General features: G+C 58.4%; 1 protein-coding gene across 12 annotated transcripts in view; it reads left to right on the plus strand.

The window, feature by feature from the left end:
* MYH9 (myosin heavy chain 9) overlaps positions 1-20,594 on the plus strand; it is a 123,043-nt gene that overhangs the window by 97,847 nt on the left and 4,602 nt on the right. For all 12 annotated transcript variants that reach the window (XM_084955407.1, XM_084955415.1, XM_084955410.1 and 9 more), the window contains 20 exons: positions 1,712-1,905; positions 2,214-2,335; positions 3,329-3,398; positions 5,201-5,361; positions 6,411-6,519; positions 7,474-7,605; positions 8,048-8,254; positions 8,657-8,794; positions 9,381-9,504; positions 11,371-11,542; positions 12,330-12,542; positions 12,967-13,111; positions 14,220-14,426; positions 14,590-14,694; positions 14,937-15,089; positions 16,402-16,650; positions 17,628-17,840; positions 17,952-18,164; positions 18,447-18,608; positions 19,936-20,064. In XM_084955407.1, coding sequence (XP_084811533.1) covers positions 1,712-1,905; positions 2,214-2,335; positions 3,329-3,398; positions 5,201-5,361; positions 6,411-6,519; positions 7,474-7,605; positions 8,048-8,254; positions 8,657-8,794; positions 9,381-9,504; positions 11,371-11,542; positions 12,330-12,542; positions 12,967-13,111; positions 14,220-14,426; positions 14,590-14,694; positions 14,937-15,089; positions 16,402-16,650; positions 17,628-17,840; positions 17,952-18,164; positions 18,447-18,608; positions 19,936-20,064 — 3,218 coding nt within the window. The remainder of the gene's footprint in view (positions 1-1,711; positions 1,906-2,213; positions 2,336-3,328; positions 3,399-5,200; positions 5,362-6,410; positions 6,520-7,473; positions 7,606-8,047; positions 8,255-8,656; positions 8,795-9,380; positions 9,505-11,370; positions 11,543-12,329; positions 12,543-12,966; positions 13,112-14,219; positions 14,427-14,589; positions 14,695-14,936; positions 15,090-16,401; positions 16,651-17,627; positions 17,841-17,951; positions 18,165-18,446; positions 18,609-19,935; positions 20,065-20,594) is intronic.

Here is a 20,594-nt window from a genome sequence, read left to right on the forward strand (position 1 = left end):
AGAGCACCCAGCGAGCCTATTTCTATCAGCGCTTTCCTATCCTCCACCTAGAACCAGGTGACTGGCCGCCCGGCGTGGCGTCCGTGTGTGGTGCATCCAGGCCCGTGTGGCACACGCTTCTGCTGAGCTTTCTCTGCCGCGGCTGCGCCTGCCTGACTGCCCTTCCCCGGTCTCCGCCCCGGGCTTGTGAGCAGGCTCCTCCCCGCTCCCTGGCACAGGCCTCGGCTAGAAAACCAGCCCCATCAGGGCCGTGTTTAGATATTGGCGATTTTGTGTTTTAGATCTTAAAAGGAAAAAAAATCCCTATCCCCTTCAGAGCTGCCCCTCGTGAAGGCGATGTCTCATCGCTTGGATTGCTGCTGTGTGTGAGCATGAGGGCTGCTGGTGTGTGTGTGTGTGTGTGTGTGTGTGTGTGTGCGCGTGTGCGCGCACATAAGAGGTGGGAGGGCATCCGTGTATCCATCCAACAGCACTTTGCAGGCACCTGCTCCTCCTAGGCCAGGCCTCCTGGGAGAAAGACATGCTCACATGAGACACTCAGTCATTATGGGGTGTATTCAACCCCCCCCCCCCCGGGCGACCTGAGTGGCTTTCCCAAGCCACCCACTCTTGGGACACTTTTGGTGGCCAGTCAGAGGGGCTCGGTGGTGGCTGCATGAGGTCCCAGTGCCTCCCGTTGTATTTGAGGGGCTCATCAGGTCCACCCTCACTCCCGGCTTCCCTCTCGAGCATCTGTCCTTTTTCTTGTCTTCAAATAAAGGACAGCGATCTGGCCACAAAGGAAGAGGGAGCCGATTTTGTCACAGAATTCTGGACTTTTGCATCCAGCAATGGAAGCCGTTAAATTTAATACCGGCTCTTGCTTAAAACAGACCTTCTCTCTCTGGCCACTTAGGCTGGGTTTGCGCCTTGGAGGAGGTGGTTCACGTCATTGCTCTGGGCAGGAGCCTCGGTGACAAGGGCTACTTCCTGAGGGTTGGTTTAGATGATAAAGACCCGGGAGCTTGGAGACCAAGCGAGACCCGAGAGGAAGGAGGAGCCTGGGTCTCTGGGGAAGCCCTAGGTGGCCCTGGGTCTCTGGAATTCTGTGCTTTGACTGCACCCAGGCTGCTTGAGACCCTGCGTGGGGGGAGCTCTGCGTGGGGGGAGTGCAGACAGAGGGGGTCCTCCAGAGCCCTGTGGGCGGTGGCAGGGTGGCTTTTGTGCTCCTGCCTTCTGACTCTTAGCCCAGGACTGTCAGGGAAAAGTCAACGGGCCTTCAGGATGCTGATTTTTGAATTTCCACTGGGATCCAAGGATTGCAGAGTCCCTGTAGGTCAAGTCTGAACACCTCCTCAGAGCCAGGCGAGCAGACCAGCTCGGCTCCTCTCTCCAAAATGCATGTTTCGCTGTTGTGCCTGTGGGTTACGAGCCTCCCAGCGTGGCTGAGATGAGTGAGGGGGGCGTGGAGTTAGCCTTCACCAGCGCGCTGCTCCCCCTAGTGGCTCCGCAGTCTTTCCAAACCCTTTCCTGCTTTCTGCTCCCTGCTCACAAGGTCAAGTTTGCTCAGCGTTTGGAGATGACCTTGGCCTGCTGTGTAGACTCCAAGTAGAAAAGGTCTGCTGTTCCGTTGTCTCCTCTTTTTCTGTCCAAATGTCTGTCTCCTTCCCAGCTGTCCGCCCCCCGCCCGGACCCATTGGGTGCTCACGCGCGCTTTTCGTGGTCTCCACAGTGGACCGCATCATTGGCCTGGACCAGGTGGCCGGCATGTCGGAGACGGCGCTGCCCGGTGCCTTCAAGACGCGCAAGGGCATGTTCCGAACCGTGGGGCAGCTGTACAAGGAGCAGCTGGCCAAGCTGATGGCCACACTGAGAAACACCAACCCCAACTTCGTCCGCTGCATCATCCCCAACCACGAGAAGAAGGTGCGGCTGCTCGGCAGCGTGGCACGGGGTGCTCAGCCCCGTCTGTCTCCACCGTGGCACACGGAGCCCTCGGCCTCGGAGCCCTCTGGGGGTGGCTCGGGGACTCTTAGGAGATGGCCTGCACTTGTAGCCTGCGTTTCTGCCTTGCTCGGACCTGGCTCTAGCACCCGAGCTGTTAAAACTGTGGGGGGCGGCGACTCCCAGCTCCCGGGGAGGCTTTTGTTCTGTTGCCTCCGGAGGGACCTGCCCTTTCTCCGTTAGTTCCTGGGCACAGAAGCGGGAGCACATGCGTGTATTTCCTTCCCTAGGCTGGCAAGCTGGACCCCCACCTGGTGCTGGACCAGCTGCGCTGTAACGGCGTCCTGGAGGGCATCCGGATCTGCCGCCAGGGCTTCCCCAACCGCGTGGTCTTCCAGGAGTTCCGGCAAAGGTGAGCGGGGCCCGCAGCCCAGGGTCTTTGGTCGGGGAGCCGTTTCCTCCTTCACCTCGAGCTGGATCCGGCCGCCTGGCTCCTCGCCTGGTCCTCTGCGCCACCCTCTGTGTGTGGAGGCACTTCCCCGTTTTGCTACCAAAACGAAAGTCCTCTCATTGGCTTTCACCCCTGCTGACTGCAGGGGCCTGGCGCACTTTGCCGCAGTTAGAGGAGCTCTGAAAAGAACGAGCATCAGGGAGTTCCTGTCGTGGTTCAGTGGTTAACGAATCTGACTAGGAACCATGAGGTTGCAGGTTCGATCCCTGGCCTTGCTCAGTGGGTTAAGGATCTGGTGTTGCCGTGAGCTGTGGTGCAGGTCAAAGACACGGCTCGGATCCTGCGTTGCTGTGGCTGTGGTGTAGGCCGGTGGCTACAGCTCCGATTCGACCCCTAGCCTGGGGAGCGGCCCTAGAAATGGCAAAAAGACAAGAAAGGAGCATCAGCTGGAGACCGGAGCATGGAAGGGACTTTATGGAAAAGGAAGCCTGCTGTGCGTGGGGAGGGGGGCATTAGTGGTGCCGGGCTCTTTGCCTAATGACTGTGTTTAGTGCCAGTTGCTGTCATGACGCAGCCCCGTTTAATGGCTTGGACCACCCCGTTGATGAGCAGTTCCTGCAGCGTCTCGGGGAAGAGCTGGGACTGGCCTGCTGGGGTTACAGATGTGGATGCTAGCACGCAGCTAGTAAGCCTAACGCTCACTGTGGAGTGAGCCAAACAGTTCAGTGGGTGTTTCCATTCACTTTCTGGAAAACACCAGGCCTTCCTTGTGCCATTCAGCCTAAGAGAAGAGCCAGGCGGGATTCACGGAATGGCCCCTGTCCTTCAGAGACTTTGTGGGGAGATGTCTGCGTCTGCTGCCCTCTGGGGGGACCTTGCCTCTCTCGTGGGCATCCCAGCCCGTGTGGAATTGGAGCTGGGGGCGTTCTGACCCGGCTCCCTCTTCTTCCTCAGATACGAGATCCTGACACCGAATTCCATCCCCAAGGGCTTCATGGACGGGAAGCAGGCGTGTGTCCTCATGGTGAGTAGACAATATCGTCCCCACCTTGTCAGGTGGCCTGTGGCTGGTGGGCACCCGCTCCATCAGCGCTCGTGTGACCGGAGGGGCCCTTTGCGTCCGTTGACAGCTGCGCTCTCAGGTTCCACTAACAAGCCAGTTCTGACTCTGTCCAGCACCCTGGGTGGCAACCCCCTCGGGTCTCTGGTGGTCGAGGTGCCCCGAGGGAGCTGGGTGGGGAGGAGGGGTCAGACCTGTGGCATCTCAAGGCGGTGCTGGGATGGTCCCTTCCTTCGGGGCACATTCTGGTTCATTCTTGCTCCCGTCTCCTCCCATCATCACGCACAGTGTGTTTGGTGGGGCACTTCCCCACCAGGGCACCGCAAACTGCCCAAAGCCACCGGAGGCTGTTTCTGGGCTTTTCATCTCTTTTGCCCGCCCCGAAACAGTGCCTGATGGGCAGCGGGGACTGGGTTCTGCTTGCGTGAATGAAGGCCACGCTGGGGCTGCACCCACTTGGTCATTTTTCCGCTTTGCAAGCAGGTGTCCTGCTGGGTCTGACGTGACCAAGGTCAGCAGGCAGCACCTCTTGTTTTCTTTACTTCACGGTCTTTCCAGAGTCAGCAGAAGATGGGCCAGAGGTGGGGGTGGGGGGAGGAAAGAGAAAAGGGAGGAGAATTTCAGCACCTGCTCTGAGCAGGCAGTGCATTGAGGGGCAGGGAGCTGGAGGCTGGAAAAGGGAGCGGGAGCCAGCTCTTGCCCTCCGATGCGGTCAGCCGGCGCGAGGGGGCGGGAAGGATGGGGCCGCGTGTCTAGCTCCTGGCTGGGCCACCCTTTCTCCGGGCGACACAGCTGCTGACCAGTGAGGGTTGTCCTTCCTTCAGCCATAAGCAGGTCTCCTCCATCCCACTTTGCAGGGGAGACAGGACTGGGTTCTTATTGCAGGGAGGAAGGTGGGGTGCAGGGCAGGGGGGTATCCATGTGGGCTTCCCCTCCCCCCACCTTCCCTTTTTGTGGGGCCTTTTCTGGGCACTGAGGGCCCCCAGATTCCACTTACCCTCCTCAAGACTCTGCCTCTTGGAGCTCAGTCTAAATCTCTTCTCTCCCGGGCAGATAGACAGACGGACAGATAGACCCTCCTTGCCAGTGGGCAAGTAATAAGAGAGCCTTGTCACTGTCCCCACACAGCTCAGTGACAGTAACGAAGGCTAAAGTCCATTCAGCACTTGTCACACGCTTGGCCCTGTGCTCAGCGCTGACGGCGCGTCTCGTCTGATCCTCGGAGCTCTCCTAGGAAGGGGGCGCCAGCATTTGCTTTGTTTGTTGATGTTTCATTAAAGAAAGCGTCATTCCCATTCTACTGCCGAGGAAATGTGGGCTCACAAAGGTTAAGCGGTCACCTAAGGAGTGTTTGATCCTGGGCCTGGCCTGAGCTGGCCTTCCAGAAAGCAATGATGCCTGGCTCCCTTTGCTTGAAGGGGGGTGACCTGACTGGGCGTCTGTAGAGTGTGACTGCAGTGGGGGGGCAGGACAGAGAAGGAAGGGGATGACCTGTGAGGTCCCTCCAGTGCCAGGTTCTGGGTTTCCCTGCCCGTTTGACTCGTTACCCTGCCCTGGGCTGCCCCCCACCCCCGGCTTGCCCCCTTCCCAGTGTCCCCGCCCACCCCTGCCTCCCCCAGCCCGGCTTTCTCTGCATCCGGGGAAGGCTGCCCGCTGAGCAGAGAGATGGCCCCTGGCTCCGGGCCCGCCCCTGGCCGTGGCCTTGCTCTGGGGCTCCATGGCGGCGGGGGTGGCACGCGGTAAGTGGCCGGCTCTCCTCCATCCAGATCAAAGCCCTGGAGCTCGACAGCAACCTGTACCGCATCGGCCAGAGCAAGGTCTTCTTCCGGGCGGGCGTGCTGGCCCACCTGGAGGAGGAGCGGGACCTGAAGATCACGGACGTCATCATCGGCTTCCAGGCCTGCTGCAGGGGCTACCTGGCCAGGAAGTGAGTCGGGACGCCCACCCCACCCGAGGCCTCGCCAGCTCTCCCGCTGCCAAGGGCGCTTGGGAAATGGTGGCCGGGGCGCCCCGATGCCAGTCAGGTGTCACCCTGGGAGGCCCCTGTGGCTTTGCCTGCCCCCCCCCCCACCCGCTTCCTGGGGTTTAAAGTGAGCGGGTCAGAGTTCCCATTGCGGAAACAAATCCGACTTTGGAAATGAATCTGACTAGGAATGATGAGGTTGTGGGTTCCATCCCTGGCCTCGCTCAGTGGGTTAAGGATCCAGCGTTGCCATGAGCTGTGGTGTAGGTCGCAGATGCAGCTCAGACCTGATGTTGCTGTGGCTGTGGTGTAGGCCGGCAGCTGTAGCTCCGATTCGACCCCTAGCCTGGGAACCTCCATGTGCTGCAAGTGCAGCCCTAAGAAAGCAGGAAAAAAAAAAGTGAGCAGTGGAAGGGGGTGACTGTGCTCCTGCCCCCCTGCCGTTCCTCGCTGTGTGACTCGTTAGGGAGGACACCAGAGCCACTGTCCCCAGAGCCCCGTGCTCCAGGGGAGGCCGTCCGTGAGTCAGAGCAGCTCCTGTGGGGTCCCGGGCTCACCTGCTGCAGGACAACGGGCGGGACATCTACAAGGCTGTCCCCTGAACCCCTCGGTGTCTGTGCTCAGGGGCTTCCATTCTGGCCCGAGCTCTGAGCCCTGAGAGCAGAGCATGAGGGTGTGGTGTTTGGCTGAGGGGACCTTCACAGGAGGTCAGCTGTTGTTACTCTCTCGCCAAACACATGCTCCAAGGTTGTGGGAGGCACAGGGTGAGAGGCTGCAGTCGGTAGGTCGCCTTAACGACCCTCGGTCACACTTGCCTTGGATCTATGGTGACCTCGAACCCGGTCCCCTTCTGTGCGGTCACCCGCAGGTGACCCCAGGCCAGCCTTCTTCCCCTCTCGTCTGTTTTGAGAGGCCCCCGGCACCTCAGCAGAGCCTCTGGGAGCGAGGTCAGGGCTGCAGGTGGGGGGTCTGCTGTCCCTGCGGGGGTGCTGACCGGGACCCTCACTGCACAGGGCCTTTGCCAAGCGGCAGCAGCAGCTGACGGCCATGAAGGTCCTGCAGAGGAACTGCGCCGCCTACCTCAAGCTGCGCAACTGGCAGTGGTGGCGGCTCTTCACCAAGGTGGGTCTGGAGGGGCCTCCCCGTGACACGGGGGACGAGCGGGCCTCGTGTTGGCCTCCTGTGGGGCTCAGGCCTGGGACTGGCCCTTTGCCTGTGTCTTCACGCCGGGCACCTGAGCCTGGGACGGCTGGAAGGTGTGAGCGGGGGCCTCTGTCCCGTGTGGGCTGCCGAGGCTGCTCTTGGGTGGGGCCAGGACAGCTTCAAGTGCAGCCTGCGGGACATCAAGGCCCCCTTCACCCACCACAGACCCACGTGGGGCAGGTGCTGCCCACCTGGGAACCCATAGGAGGGTCGGTCATAATCTGGACACTGCTGGACGGGTCCTCCCAGCCTTTACAAGAATCCCTTTCTTGCTAGAGATGGTCAGACGGCTTTGTTCTTAATAAGTGATTTGTGGTACTGGCAAAAAGACTAAAAGGGTAAATAAAATAAAAACTCATCAATAATCCCTTCAACCTTGAGCCAACATCAATACTGAACAGATGTTTCAGTATGTTTTCCCGCCTTTTTTTGACTCCCTGTCAATTTCCGTTACGTAAACCATACATTCTTACGCAGCTGAGTAAGAGCTTGGCTTGCCTAAAGTCTTGGGTTGCTCTTTCCATTTAAAATTCCTTCTTAGCGTCATTTTTAAGAACTGTTTGCTAGAGATGGTTCATAATTGCTCTGGCTACTTTTCCAGCAGCGGACTTTATCTCTTTCCTAACTTCCGCTAGTGTAAGCCTGCTGCCCTGACCGCCTGCATGCACACATAGGAGTCCTTTCCCCAGAATGTAATTAGCAGGTCAGAGGCCCTGCGCATTGATTTCCCGTTTGCACCCCCTCTGCCCAGCATCCTCCTGCCCCTCCCTCTCTTGAGCTTGTGCTTCCACAGGTAAGGGGAAGCTCCCCTGGCTCTCAGCCAGGACAGGCATCTCCCCCTGAGCACGCCTCCTCCTCTGTTTCCTCTCCTAGGTTAAGCCACTGCTGCAGGTGAGCCGGCAGGAGGAGGAGATGATGGCCAAGGAGGAGGAGCTGGTGAAGGTGCGGGAGAAGCAGCTGGCTGCGGAGAACAGGCTCACAGAGATGGAGACCCTCCAGTCACAGGTGGGTGTCTACAGGCTCTGCCCAGGTCGTGCTGCCACCTGCTGGCCAGCAGCAGGCGCAGCAAGCTTGGTGTTTAAGGAGATGTGTAATGGTAGACAAACTGGGGTTAATCCCTCAGCATACCCCATTCGGGGTTATAAGATGTCGGGGGGCTGCCCCACAGGGTGGAACATTCATGATTGTTGGGTTCAAGGCACAGCTCCAGTACTTAACCTCTCTGAGCCTCTTTCCTAGGGATCTCGGTGTGCAGCTCTTGGAGTGGTGGTGAGGGGTGAGGGATGTGATGGTTAGGTGTGCCTGGGAGCTTACACATCCTGAGACAGAAGCCACTCTGCTCAGCAGGGGCTCTCCTCCCAGGAGCCTGCCCTGGGGACCAGCTCTCCTGGAGGGATAAGCGGCCGAGGAGGTGGTAGGAGCTTACGTGTCCCACGTGTTCTTGCAGCTTATGGCTGAGAAGTTGCAGCTGCAGGAGCAGCTCCAGGCAGAGACAGAGCTGTGTGCCGAGGCCGAGGAGCTGCGGGCCCGCCTGACGGCCAAGAAGCAGGAGCTGGAGGAGATCTGCCATGACCTGGAGGCCAGGGTGGAGGAGGAGGAGGAGCGCTGCCAGCACCTGCAGGCCGAGAAGAAGAAAATGCAGCAAAATATTCAGGTACCAGAGGAAGGGCAGGGCCGACCCTGGGAGTTGCCGGGGGAGGTGGCGGTTCACAGGCGCCTGGGGAGGATGGCGCCGCACCCTTTTCTCAGGGCAGCCCTGGGGTGGGATGCTCTTTGGGGCAGTTACTTCTGTGCCCATGAACACTGTCCCACTGAGCATCGAAGCCCATTTAATTCCCCTTCTCCATCCTCTCTCCAGCTGCTCTGTGGAGCAGAAGGTGGCAGTCATTGGAGGGAGCCCCTCCCAACATGTGACCCCTAGATTGGACCCAAGTTCTTGTCCCCGTACCCCAGTTGTAAATACGTGAACCCATATGTGGGGACTGGGCCCCATCCCAGTGGTGCTGCAGGCTCTTGGGGGTCTGAGCTGCTCACAGTCGTCCTGGCGTTGCGGTAGGAACTGGAGGAGCAGCTGGAGGAGGAGGAGAGCGCCCGGCAGAAGCTGCAGCTGGAGAAGGTGACCACCGAAGCCAAGCTGAAGAAGCTGGAGGAGGACCAGATCATCATGGAGGACCAGAACTGCAAGCTGGCCAAGGTGAGGCTGTGGGCTGGGTCCCGGGGAGCGGTCGGCAGCAGGGAATCGCGCTGGGGTGGGAGGAGGGACGGGGTCAGAATGTCACCCTCCATCTCCAGGGGGTGGGGTGGGCAGGTTGACGCGGCAGGATGCCTGCCTGGGACCTGCAACGTCGGGGGTGAGCATGCTGAGTGATGGTATCTGGCTGTTACACCGGCTGTGTGGTTGATGCTTGGGGGCCTTCCTGAGATCAAGACTCAGCAGTGCCCACACGAAGCCAATTGTGAGAAGAGCAGCTGGGGTCCTGGGGCAGGGACCAGGCAGGGAGAAGGTGGTGCCATCCTGCCTGCCCTGAACTCCCTCCCAACACTCGCCACCACCTGCAAGTCTTCTTACCTGAGCAGAAAGGGATAACACAGGCAGGAAGAAGGGCTTGGCCATTCCATCTGTGCGGTCAAGGAAGCTTCTCCAGCGATTTCAGGAGAGCTAGTGAACTTGGTCAGGTGTTAAGGCCCTGCTCTGCCCTTCAGTCCTAAATGTCTGGGTGCTGTGAGGAGAGCTGCCGTGTTCTTCACTCAGCTAACTCTGACCCACCCTCGCCCTGCAGGAGAAGAAGCTGCTGGAAGACCGGATAGCTGAGTTCACCACCAACCTCATGGAAGAGGAGGAGAAATCCAAGAGCCTCGCCAAGCTCAAGAACAAGCACGAGGCGATGATCACCGACTTGGAGGGTAAGGGGTGCCCAGGGTTGGCTCTAGGCAGCCAGGAGCTGGGGCGCCAGGCGGGTCTTCTGCTCACACTGTGCAGTGAGGCCGGAGTCTGCAGCGTCTGGGCGCTGACCTGGGGGGACGGTGCCCGCTCCCTGTGGAGGACGGTTCCCAGGTGAAGAATTGAGCTCTGGTGTTTCTCTGTTGTCAGCACCACATGTTTCACAAGCTTCTCAGATTTCCTAGGGAGTTCTAGGTTTGACCCCTACTAGCTGTGTCATCTTTCACCTGTTATTTAATCTTCGTGAGCTTTAGTCTCTCTTATCTCTAAGGGGCACAGAGACAGGGTGAGCGTGAGGACTAAACTAAATTACGGACATGCTGTGCCTCGTGTAGGATGCCGGCCAGCTGTCGCGAGAGGCCATTGCTTGACATGGGACAGGAAGACAAATCATACCTTCACCTCCCTGTGTCCTGGGGTTCATGGTGTCCAGGGGGACGGGTCAAGTTCAGGTGGTGCTATCTGGAGACTCCTTGCCCATGGACAACACAGGGAGAGAGGAGCCAGAGATCACTGCTCCCTCTGTGGAGACTCAGGGCATCCCGGTGCCCAGGACAGTTGTCAGTGTCCCCTGGATGTAGGGCCAGAACCGTCCTGGCTGGTCACTGGGAGAATTTTCCCAGCCTGGTTTCCCAGCCCCTCCTGGGATGGAGTGGGTCAGGCCGTCCAGGGGAAGAGAGCTCCTGACACAGGGACCTCTTCACCCGGGAACAGCCTGAAAGACCCCATCAGCCAAGAGGTCTTAGAGCAGCACGCCACCAGATTGGCAGACATGAAAGTGAGATTGACACTCACCAGTGTTGCCAAAGATACAGAACAGTCAGAACACACACATGCTGCTGGTGGAAGCCTACACTGGGAGGCAGCTTTGGAGAACAGTAAGGCGGAAGCTTTGCCTGCAACCCATCACTCTCATCCACGTGAGCTGTGGGGTCACAGGCCAGCACGCTCACAGCATCATTGCTCAGGAGGGCGCAAGACAAACACAGTACAACTGCCTGTCAGGCTGGAGGGTGGACAGATAAGTTGTGGTGTCATCGCTTGTGGGTATTAGACAGAAGGATACAGCTTACAGTGACACTCAGGTGGCTAACTCTCCAGATCATCATGCTGAGTGGCAAAGGGAGGACAAGGAATGGGCCACCAGCCCTGCTGAGCACACTCTGGGCAGGTGCGGTTCCAAGTGCTTTCAGACACCAGCCCATGCAGGGCTCACAGCAGCCTAGGGCAGGAGCCTGTCTTACACCCTTGCTATTCAGATGAAGCACAGAAAGGTAAGGAGATCACCTGGGTGACGTCATAGCAGCCAAGTAAAGCCCATTGGACTCAGGTCCATAGAACTTACACATGACAGATCCCTTATGTAAGTTCAGATTCATGCCAAACTAAAACAAATTTTTAGGGAGACAGATGTGGTACAGCCTCAGAGGGAAACGAGAGAGTTGTAAAACACAGCTTTGGGGAGTAGTTCCCAGGTGAGAAAGGTCACAGGTGGTGTTGGAGAGACAAGGACTTGACAGCATAGGGTGACATTCTTTTCCTTCATCTAGGAGCTGGTATAGGTTTCTGTGTATCATGACCATTTAAACCTCACGTATGTTTTATAACAAATGTTTAGTATTTTATATTATAATTGAGTTCCCTTGTGGTGTAGTGGGCTAAAGATCTGGCATTGAAATTGCAATGGCTCAGGTCACTGCTGTGCCGTGGGTTCGATTGCCAGAACTTTCATATGCCAGGGGTGCAGCCAAAAAAAAAAGGAAGACAAAGGCATAAAAACCTGCAGTCACCAAGGGCTCTGTTGGCATCTCCCCGTTCTCCCTTCTCAGAGCGCCTGCGGAGAGAGGAGAAGCAGCGTCAGGAGCTAGAGAAGACCCGCCGGAAGCTGGAGGGAGACTCCACGGACCTCAGCGACCAGATCGCCGAGCTGCAGGCTCAGATCGCCGAGCTCAAGATGCAGCTGGCCAAGAAGGAGGAGGAGCTCCAGGCTGCCCTGGCCAGGTGAGGGACAGCATCAGCCTGCGGCCAGGTGGCCGGCACTGGTGCTCTCGGCAAGCTGCGGGCACATATTCCCTTGTTGTCTCGGAAGCCAATTTATGGCAAAACATTTCCTGTGTGCTAAAAGCAGTTTAATGCTTCTTTGTCATTTTGACTGTAATCCCAAAAAAGTCATCCATAACCCTTGTCACCTAATCAAAACAATCCTCTCTCTTTTTTTTTCCTTTTAAAAAATATCTTGGCTACAGGCATGCTTTTTAAAAATAGACTTTATTTTTTAGAGCATTTTTAGATTCAGAAAAAATTGAGAAGGTAGAGAGACTCCTCAGGTCCCCACATGAATAGAGCTTCCCTACTAGCAACCATCCCCAGGCTAAGAATGATACATTGGTTGCAATTCACAAACTGCATTGAGACATCATTATCACCCAAAGTCCAGAGCACATTTGTATTTTTATTTAGTTGCCATAATCATGGACTGTAGCATTTAATTTCCTTGTTTTTTTCCCATTTAAATTTCTTTCTTTCTTTTTTTTTTTTTTTTTAATGTTTCAAGCACTGGATCGTAACTTGGAAAATGAAGGGATTCCTCTGTGAGATTTTTGAATTCTCAAAGTGGAATTGCCCTTAAGTCTTCTGGATGCCTCAGACATTTTTTCTAAGCTCCCAAAGGCCATGACTGTGCCTGCCAGAAGTGGCTTTGGCTGCACCTCTCTAAAGCCTTTTCTGTGAACTCTGCTCTCTAGAGGTGACAGTGACCTCACTCTGAAGTTGTTGGTCTCTTTGGCAGAGTGGAAGAAGAAGCCGCCCAGAAGAACATGGCCCTAAAGAAGATCCGGGAGCTGGAATCTCAGATTTCTGAGCTCCAGGAAGACCTGGAGTCTGAGCGTGCTGCTAGGAATAAAGCTGAGAAGCAGAAACGGGACCTCGGGGAAGAGCTGGAGGCCCTGAAAACAGAGTTGGAGGACACTCTGGATTCCACGGCTGCCCAGCAGGAGCTCAGGTGTGCCTTGGGGCTGACTGGCCCAGTCACTGAGGAGGAGGGAAGTGATGGTGGGACAGGGAGGCTGTGACCTAGAAGGGGCGGACCCAGGCCTCTGTGCCCAGTGGCCTTACTGTCCTGGAGCAGAGAGCATGAGAGCTGATGGGTCCTCAGCACCTTCTCCCTGAGTGGAGCGGAGTAGACCTGTTGAAGAGCCTGGCTTGGGGTTGGGGTGAGGCAAGGGTGGGCTTTAGGCTGAAAGGCTTCAGAAAGCCCCACAAAGTGTGTCTGTAGGATGGATGGCCGAGAAGGGAGGCCAGCAGGCCAGAAAGCTGCCCCGGGGTGGCCAGTGCCCCGTGCCAGGGTCAGTGCTACCAGGGAAGAGCTCCAGGGCAGCCGCCTCCAGAGTCCCTGGCCTCCCTCCTGAGTGTGTCGCTCTGTCCAGGTCCAAACGGGAACAGGAAGTGAACATCCTGAAGAAGACCCTTGAGGAGGAGGCCAAGACCCACGAGGCCCAGATCCAGGAGATGAGACAGAAGCACTCGCAGGCCGTGGAGGAGCTGGCAGAGCAGCTGGAGCAGACGAAGCGGGTATGGGGCCCGGGGACTGGCTCCGGGAGGCTCTACCACCGTGGGAGGGAGGGGGTGGCTCGTGGAGCCCAGGCTCCAGCCTTGAGCAGTCCTGTGCCTCGGTTTCCCCATCTGTAAGGGAGGCTGCTGATGGGTCCATCTCAGACCATCATGTGGTCGGAGTTGGTAACATGTAAGGCACTTAGATTATCAGGGCTTAGTAAGCTGTTCAAGTATCATTTTTTATTATCATTCTCATTCTGTTCACCAACCTGCCAGACCAGAAAGTTTCATGGACTTGGAGTTTTCTGAAGCCCAGCCCCTCTCTAGAGCACCCCTAACAGGTGGTCAGCTGGAGTCTTCTTAGGACAACGTGGGGGCTATTGACCCCAGCGGGTTTCTCAGCCAAGCTGAACAAGGCAGTCCTGTGGCCTCCAGCTCACAGCCACTCTTGGTGGCAGCCGGAGAAGGCAAAGGCCCTTCCATGTGGCACCCTACCCACTATTTTCAGAAATATGCCCTGTCCCCGGCTCCCTTCAGCCTCCACCTGGTCTGGGCAGCTCGAAGCCTTGCCTTATCCTTGAGCTGTTTTTACCCAAAGTCCGTCTGCATTCACTCTGGATCCGGTTTATCCTGAACTCGCCCATGACGCCGTGGCTGGCTCGGTGGAAGCGAGAGTGGGATTGTCCCATTTGCTCTGTAAACTCCACTTTTGTGTTTCTGAGAAGAACACTGCGTTATTACTTCAAACATCACATCGTTAAGCGTCTTTCCTGGAAGAGTCTTAACTGCGAGCTGTGATAATTTCCTTCGTCCTGTAATAATATCGCTAAGACCTGACATCAGCAAGGACAGCATCTTGCAGGGGGACGCTGGGCGGGGATTGTTTGGGCGTTGGGGAAGCTGAGGCCCTCAGGGGCCAGGCCAGGCCACGTGCTGGGTGTCCCCAGCCAGCCAGCGGAGGGATGAAAACAGATCAGGCCCAGCCTTCTGAGTCCAGTGTCAATTTTGCAGAGGCTGCAAATTCTGGGTCTGGACCCGCCGGCTCTTGTGATGCTGTTAGACAGACGGGCCTCCCGTCAGGGCACAGGGGCTCCCTTTCACATCTTTGCTTCCCCCCCCACCCCAGGTGAAAGCCAACCTGGAAAAGGCCAAGCAGACCCTGGAGAATGAGCGAGGGGAGCTGGCCAATGAGGTGAAGGTGCTGCTGCAGGGCAAGGGGGACTCCGAGCACAAGCGGAAGAAGGTGGAGGCGCAGCTGCAGGAGATGCAGGTGAAGGTCACCGAGGGAGAGCGCGTGCGCACGGAGCTGGCCGACAAGGTCTCCAAGCTGCAGGTGAGGCCTCCCCCGGACCGCCTGGGTCCTGGCCCGTGTCCCCAGGGCATTCTCCCCTCCCCCACAAACTGGCTCAGGTCCAGCCTGGACTGAGAGCCGAGGTGGGGCCCGAGCAGCTGTGGCCCACCGAGCTCACGGGCCTTTGTCCCCTGTCTGCACGCAGGTGGAGCTGGACAACGTGACAGGTCTCCTCACCCAGTCGGACAGCAAGTCCAGCAAGCTCTCCAAGGACTTCTCCGCTCTGGAGTCCCAGCTGCAGGACACGCAGGTGAGGGTGGCTGCGGGCCCGGCAGCCCCACTCATGCTGGAGGACCCGTGCCCGCGGCCCTAGCGGACAGGCCTCTGCTCTCCTGGCACAGAGGGTCCGCCCCTGCGTCTGCAGGCTCTCTGGGTCCTCCCGCCTCCCCGCCAGGTCTTTGCCGGCTGTCCCCCGAATCTGGGGACCAGCTCGTCCCTCCCTTTGAGGGTGTGGGGACCTCGGGGCCCTGACACTGCGTGTCCTCGGAGTAGGAGCTGCTGCAAGAGGAGAACCGGCAGAAGCTGAGCCTGAGCACGAAGCTGAAGCAGGTGGAGGATGAGAAGAACTCCTTCAAGGAGCAGCTGGAGGAGGAGGAGGAGGCCAAGCGGAACCTCGAGAAGCAGATCGCCACCCTCCATGCCCAGGTTCGGAGCCAGCTCCCCCATGAGAAGCCCCAGGCTGCCCTACAGGCTGGGGAGCTTCTGGCGTGGTGCCCACTGGACCCCAAGGGCACAACCCTGCTGCCAGGTCCTCCCAGGCCTCCCCGAGCTGGAAGGCCTCCCCAGACCAGGGCGCGTGCTTGGGGCTCCCAGGGAGAATGCAGGGAACCCGTGAACTTGACTGGAGGAGACAAATGTCTCCACTTCTCCAGTCTCTGGGTGGCGTTTGGCTCATGAACACAGGCAGTGGGCTGTGACCAGGCACTAACTCTGGCCTGGTCGGTAGAAACCGCTGGTCCTTGTGGCCGAGCTGTGGCCGGGCTTTGAGGTCGTCATGCACCTCACTGTTCAGGAGCCTGCTGTTTGCGGTGCTGATAAAGAAGCACGAGGGTTACTGAGCCACAGTCTTAAGAAATACCCATCAATCGCACTGTTCTATATCGGTTTACTTGGTAATGCTGTATATTTTACTTTATGCCTGTCAAAACATCATTATGAGGAGTGCCCGTTGTGGCTCAGCGGTCAACGAACCCGACTAGAAACCATGGGGTTGCGGGTTCGATTCCTGGCCTTACTCAGTGGGTCTAGGATCCGGTGTTGCCATGAGCTGTGGTGTAAGTTGCATACATGGCTTGGATCCAGTGTTGCTGTGGCCATGGTATGGGCCTGCAGCTGCAGCTCTGATTCAACCCCTAGCCGGGAACCTCCATGTGTCATGGGTGTGGCCCTAAAAAAAAAAAAAAAAAAAGGCAAAAAAAACCCCCCACATCACTATGAGAAGGCCATAGCAGTGTCTAGACTCTCAAAGGGTCTGTGGCTAAAAATAGACCAGTAGATTCTGGATCTTGTCTTGAGACTTAAATGGGCTGGAAGATCTGCGCCAACTCAGGCGCGGCTCAGAGTCCCCTCCGCACCTGGGCAGGGGTAGGGAGCGAGTTCACGCGGTGGCAGCTGTGTGTCCAGGTGCAAGGAGGTGGCTGCGGGAGGGGCGCTGGCAGGCTCCTAGCAGATGAGCTTCCGTGGGGCGCCAGGCTGCTGCCTGGAAGCAGGGGTGGGGTGGGGTGGGGGAGTGGAGGAGGATCCCTGCTCCAGGCCTTGGACTTTGCACAGCTCACAAGGAGAGGCCTTCCAGAGCCGACCTGCAGTGTCCGCCTCCCCTGGGCTCTGTGCACCGACACCTGCCCTCTGCAGAATCTCCATGCCCCTGGCCCCGGGGGCGGAGTGGTTTGGGGGCACTCTCTCTCTGGGGTGGCGTGTGTGCTGGGCACCTCCTTACCTACCCGCTGGCCCCGCTCAGGTGACCGACATGAGGAAAAAGATGGAGGATGGCGTGGGGTGCCTGGAGCTGGCCGAGGAGGCCAAGAGGAAGCTCCAGAAGGACCTGGAGGGGCTGGGCCAGCGCTTCGAGGAGAAAGTGGCCGCCTACGACAAGCTGGAGAAGACCAAGACGCGGCTGCAGCAGGAGCTGGACGACCTGCTCGTGGACCTGGACCACCAGCGGCAGAGCGTCTCCAACCTGGAGAAGAAGCAGAAGAAGTTCGACCAGGTGGGTGCCGGCGGCGTCTCCTTCTCACATCCTCCCTTCTGCAGTCCGCCCGGCCCAGGGGCACCGTGGCCCGGCCTGGGGGGGCCCTTCTGGGGAAGGCGGTCCCCCATTCGGGTTCACTGAGGGGCCCGGAAAGAAAATGCCCCCAACCCAGGGCCGCTTCACACACTAGGTTCGGGAGCACCTTTTTTCAGATTTCCTGCAACGAGCCGCTTTTCATCTTATTTAAAATCTTTGTTCGCACCTCTGGCTCGCTCCAGCAGATCTGAGGCAGCTTCCAGAGGTGCAGACAGTGGGGGCGGGAAAGAAAAACGGAATAAAGCAGGTGGGAGAACGGGCCTAGGGCGGTCGAAGGCTGTCATTCTGGCAGTTTTTCGCTCACGTGGCGGCTACTCAGCGTCTGAAGTCACGTGTGCAAAGTCTGCAGTGTCCCCCATCTGGCCCATTTGAGAAATGGGTCCATGGAATGAGGTTCTGGGGCAAAGGGAGGGAAACAAGATGATATGGCCAGAGGGGGACGGTGCCAGGGAGTGTTCCAGCCTCGGAGGAGTGCCACGCATGGGGTTGGGGCCTCCGAGCAGCCAGATGGCGCGTTCTGGCTGTGAATCTGAGGGGTAAACCCCAGCCAGTCGTGCAGGAGAACCACGGCCTTTCCAGGTGAAACACTTCCTGTGGCTTCTCATGGGAGGGGCGCCAAGGGTCGCAAAGCACGTGGTTACTCAGTGATAAGAGCTACACCCGCTCTGAAGTGTGGTGGCAGAGGCCATCTCTACCCTCGTGCAGTTACGAGGACACACTGCATAGCGCATGTGACCCTCAGAAGCCACCTGCTCTCCCTGGTCCCCCTCCCCCAGCCCCTGGGCCCTCTTTTCCCCAGAGAGCCGGGGGCTGGATGCTTTGCCTGCTGGAGGCCAGCAGGCTCTGAGCTCTTTGCAAGAGCCCGTGGCTGGAGCTCATGGTGCCCGCCTCTCTCGCAGCTCCTGGCCGAGGAGAAGACCATCTCCGCCAAGTACGCGGAGGAGCGCGACCGGGCGGAGGCCGAGGCCCGGGAGAAGGAGACCAAGGCGCTGTCCGTGGCGCGGGCGCTGGAGGAGGCCATGGAGCAGAAGGCGGAGCTGGAGCGGCTCAACAAGCAGTTCCGCACGGAGATGGAGGACCTCATGAGCTCCAAGGACGACGTCGGCAAGAGCGTGAGTCCCGAGCCCGCCGCGGGGCGGGGTCTAGGGGCTGAGGGGGGACCCTGTGGCCGCGGAACCCGGGGCCTCACGTCCCTCTGCTCTTGACCGGGACCCCGGCGGCAGGTGCACGAGCTGGAGAAGTCCAAGCGGGCTCTGGAGCAGCAGGTGGAGGAGATGAAGACCCAGCTGGAGGAGCTGGAGGACGAGCTGCAGGCCACCGAGGACGCCAAGCTGCGGCTGGAGGTGAACCTGCAGGCCATGAAGGCCCAGTTCGAGCGGGACCTGCAGGGCCGCGACGAGCAGAGCGAGGAGAAGAAGAAGCAGCTGGTCAGACAGGTGCGGCTGACCCTCCTGTCCCCCCCGGGCCGGCGCGGGCAGGGGTGGGCAGGGACTGACCACGCTGGGTCCTGGGGGCTCCTTTCTCCTTCCTGCACTGGGACCGTGCCCGCCAGCCCTCTGTCCCGGGGCTCAGTACCCCCCACCCGCGGCACCTCTACCGGGTTTTAGTCAGTAACTCTCACTGCCCCTGGAGGCCCTGTGCACCAGCCCATCCAGGCCCCGAGCTGAGGCAGGGTCTGTGGCTACGACCGGCCCCCTGAGCCACCCGTGTCTCCCCAGGTGCGGGAAATGGAGGCCGAGCTGGAGGACGAGCGGAAGCAGCGCTCGATGGCTGTGGCCGCTCGGAAGAAGCTGGAGATGGACCTGAAGGACCTGGAGGCCCACATCGACTCAGCCAACAAGAACCGGGACGAAGCCATCAAGCAGCTGCGGAAGCTGCAGGTGAGCTCAGGCTAGACCAGACCTCAGCGGCCCTGGGACACTAGTGGGGCAGCCAGTGTCCCACTCGCTGGGCATGCTGGGAAGTGCCACCGTCCCCTCCCCAAGTGGAGCCCTCAGCTCCGTCTCAGGTGGAGACTCAGAGAGAGACCCAGAAGCTGAGTGGAGACAAAATAGAAGCACCCTTGCACAAAGATTGACTTTGAGCACATTAAGCAAAGAAACAAACAAGTATAAACCTAGAAATGAAGTGACGTTATAGTCACTGAGTCACCTAGTGGCAGATTTCCAGAATAAACCACACCTGACCCAGATAGTGACCTGGTCCAGCCTTAATGGACGATGATAGAAAGTTCTGAGCTGATGGTTCAGAGAAGCAGCCTGGAACACAGAACATATACTTGGCCTCATCAATAATTAACCAGTGATACGTTTCAAAAAGCAGTTCTGAGATGCCACCTCGTACCCAGCAAACCAGCAACAACAAGAGCAGACTTACGCATCTGGCAGTGGTGAGGTCGCAGGGCATAGATGCTCTCAGTGCTGGTGGCAGTTCTACCTGGTACCACCTGGCTGTGCCCAGCAAGGGTCACACCCTTTCCCCTGGGGATCCCAACTTGGGATTCTATCTGCCAAAGGAAAAAAGAAGCTTTTTCTCAAGATCTTTAAAGTTAAAGAGAACCCAAGATCTTTCAAGTTAAAAAGAACCCAACCTTTGTTGGACATGTGACCGTGCCATGGGGTGGGACTAACCTGGCAGGTGGCCATTGACCTGGACCAGTGAGTGTGCAGAGGATGGCGCCAAAGCACAGGATCCACGTCCACAGGAAGTGGTAGAAAGCAAACAACAACGCAGCTGGGGCGTTCCTGTTGTGGCTCAGCGAGTTACAAACCCAACTGGTATCCATGAGGTTGCAGGTTCTGATCCCTGGCCTCACGCAATGGGTTAAGGATCCGGTGTTGCCATGAGCTGTGATGTAGGTCACAGATGTGGCTCAGATCCCATGTGGCTGTGGCTGTGGTGTAGACTGGCAGCTGGAGCTCCAATTCAACCCCTAGGCTGGGAACTTCCAACTGCCGCAGGTGCAGCCCTAAAGAGAAAACAAAAAGCAAAAATGCAGCTGGACCAACGCTGCCCCTAAGAGTGCTTTGTAAATCCTAATGGTCAGAAGGGCAAAAAACGCTAAAGAGACACTGTGTCTTTACCATTTTGCCTTTTTATAATTAAGTAGGTCGAATATGGTGGCAGGCTGAGAACCAGCCACCGGTCCCCGTTGGCGGGGTGTCCCTGTGGGGGGTGGGGGTGCTAAGCCTCTTGTCCTGCCCCCAGGCTCAGATGAAGGACTACATGCGGGAGCTGGAGGACACGCGTGCCTCCCGCGAGGAGATCCTGGCACAGGCCAAGGAGAACGAGAAGAAGCTGAAAAGCATGGAGGCCGAGATGATCCAGCTGCAGGAGGTGAGCTGGGCCCTGCGGGAGCAGGACCATCAGGGCCACCGCCCTCTGGCCAGCAGGGGGCAGCTCAGGCTCCCCCTTCCTGCCTGGGCCCCCGGGCCAGGCTCCAGGAATCGGGTGGTGCTTCTTTGTGAACCAGTGCCCTGCGGGGCTTCATTAAGGAGCAGGGCTCCCTGGTGTGATTAAAACCTGCGTGTGAATTAAACTGTCACCACTTGGGACAGGCTCCCTCGCGTGAAATGAGGCTCTGTGCTAATCACCACCGCCTGCCGTGACTTGGCTGGCGCCTGGCGAGGAAAGCTCCCTCCCGGAGGCTTACCCCACCGAGTGTCCCCCTGGCGACCTCGTCCCCCACACGAGGCAGATTGCGAAAGCCTTGCCTGGGCTCTGGGCGGTGAGGTCACTGGCTGCTGGGTTCGGCCCCCAGCTGGGCCAGGCATCTGGGCTGACATGACCGGCTGTGTCCTCTGCACGTGTGGGTCTCTGGCAAGGCCTCCTCAAGGTCAGGGTGAACCCCTTCTCCCCAGCCGGCT

The sequence above is a fragment of the Sus scrofa genome, chromosome 5 (genome assembly GCF_054392235.1).
Source record: "Sus scrofa isolate SSC_HxYL_T2T_F1_AM1 chromosome 5, Sscrofa_HxYL_maternal_Yorkshire_Landrace_v2.0, whole genome shotgun sequence".
In the NCBI taxonomy this organism is placed as follows: domain Eukaryota; kingdom Metazoa; phylum Chordata; class Mammalia; order Artiodactyla; family Suidae; genus Sus; species Sus scrofa.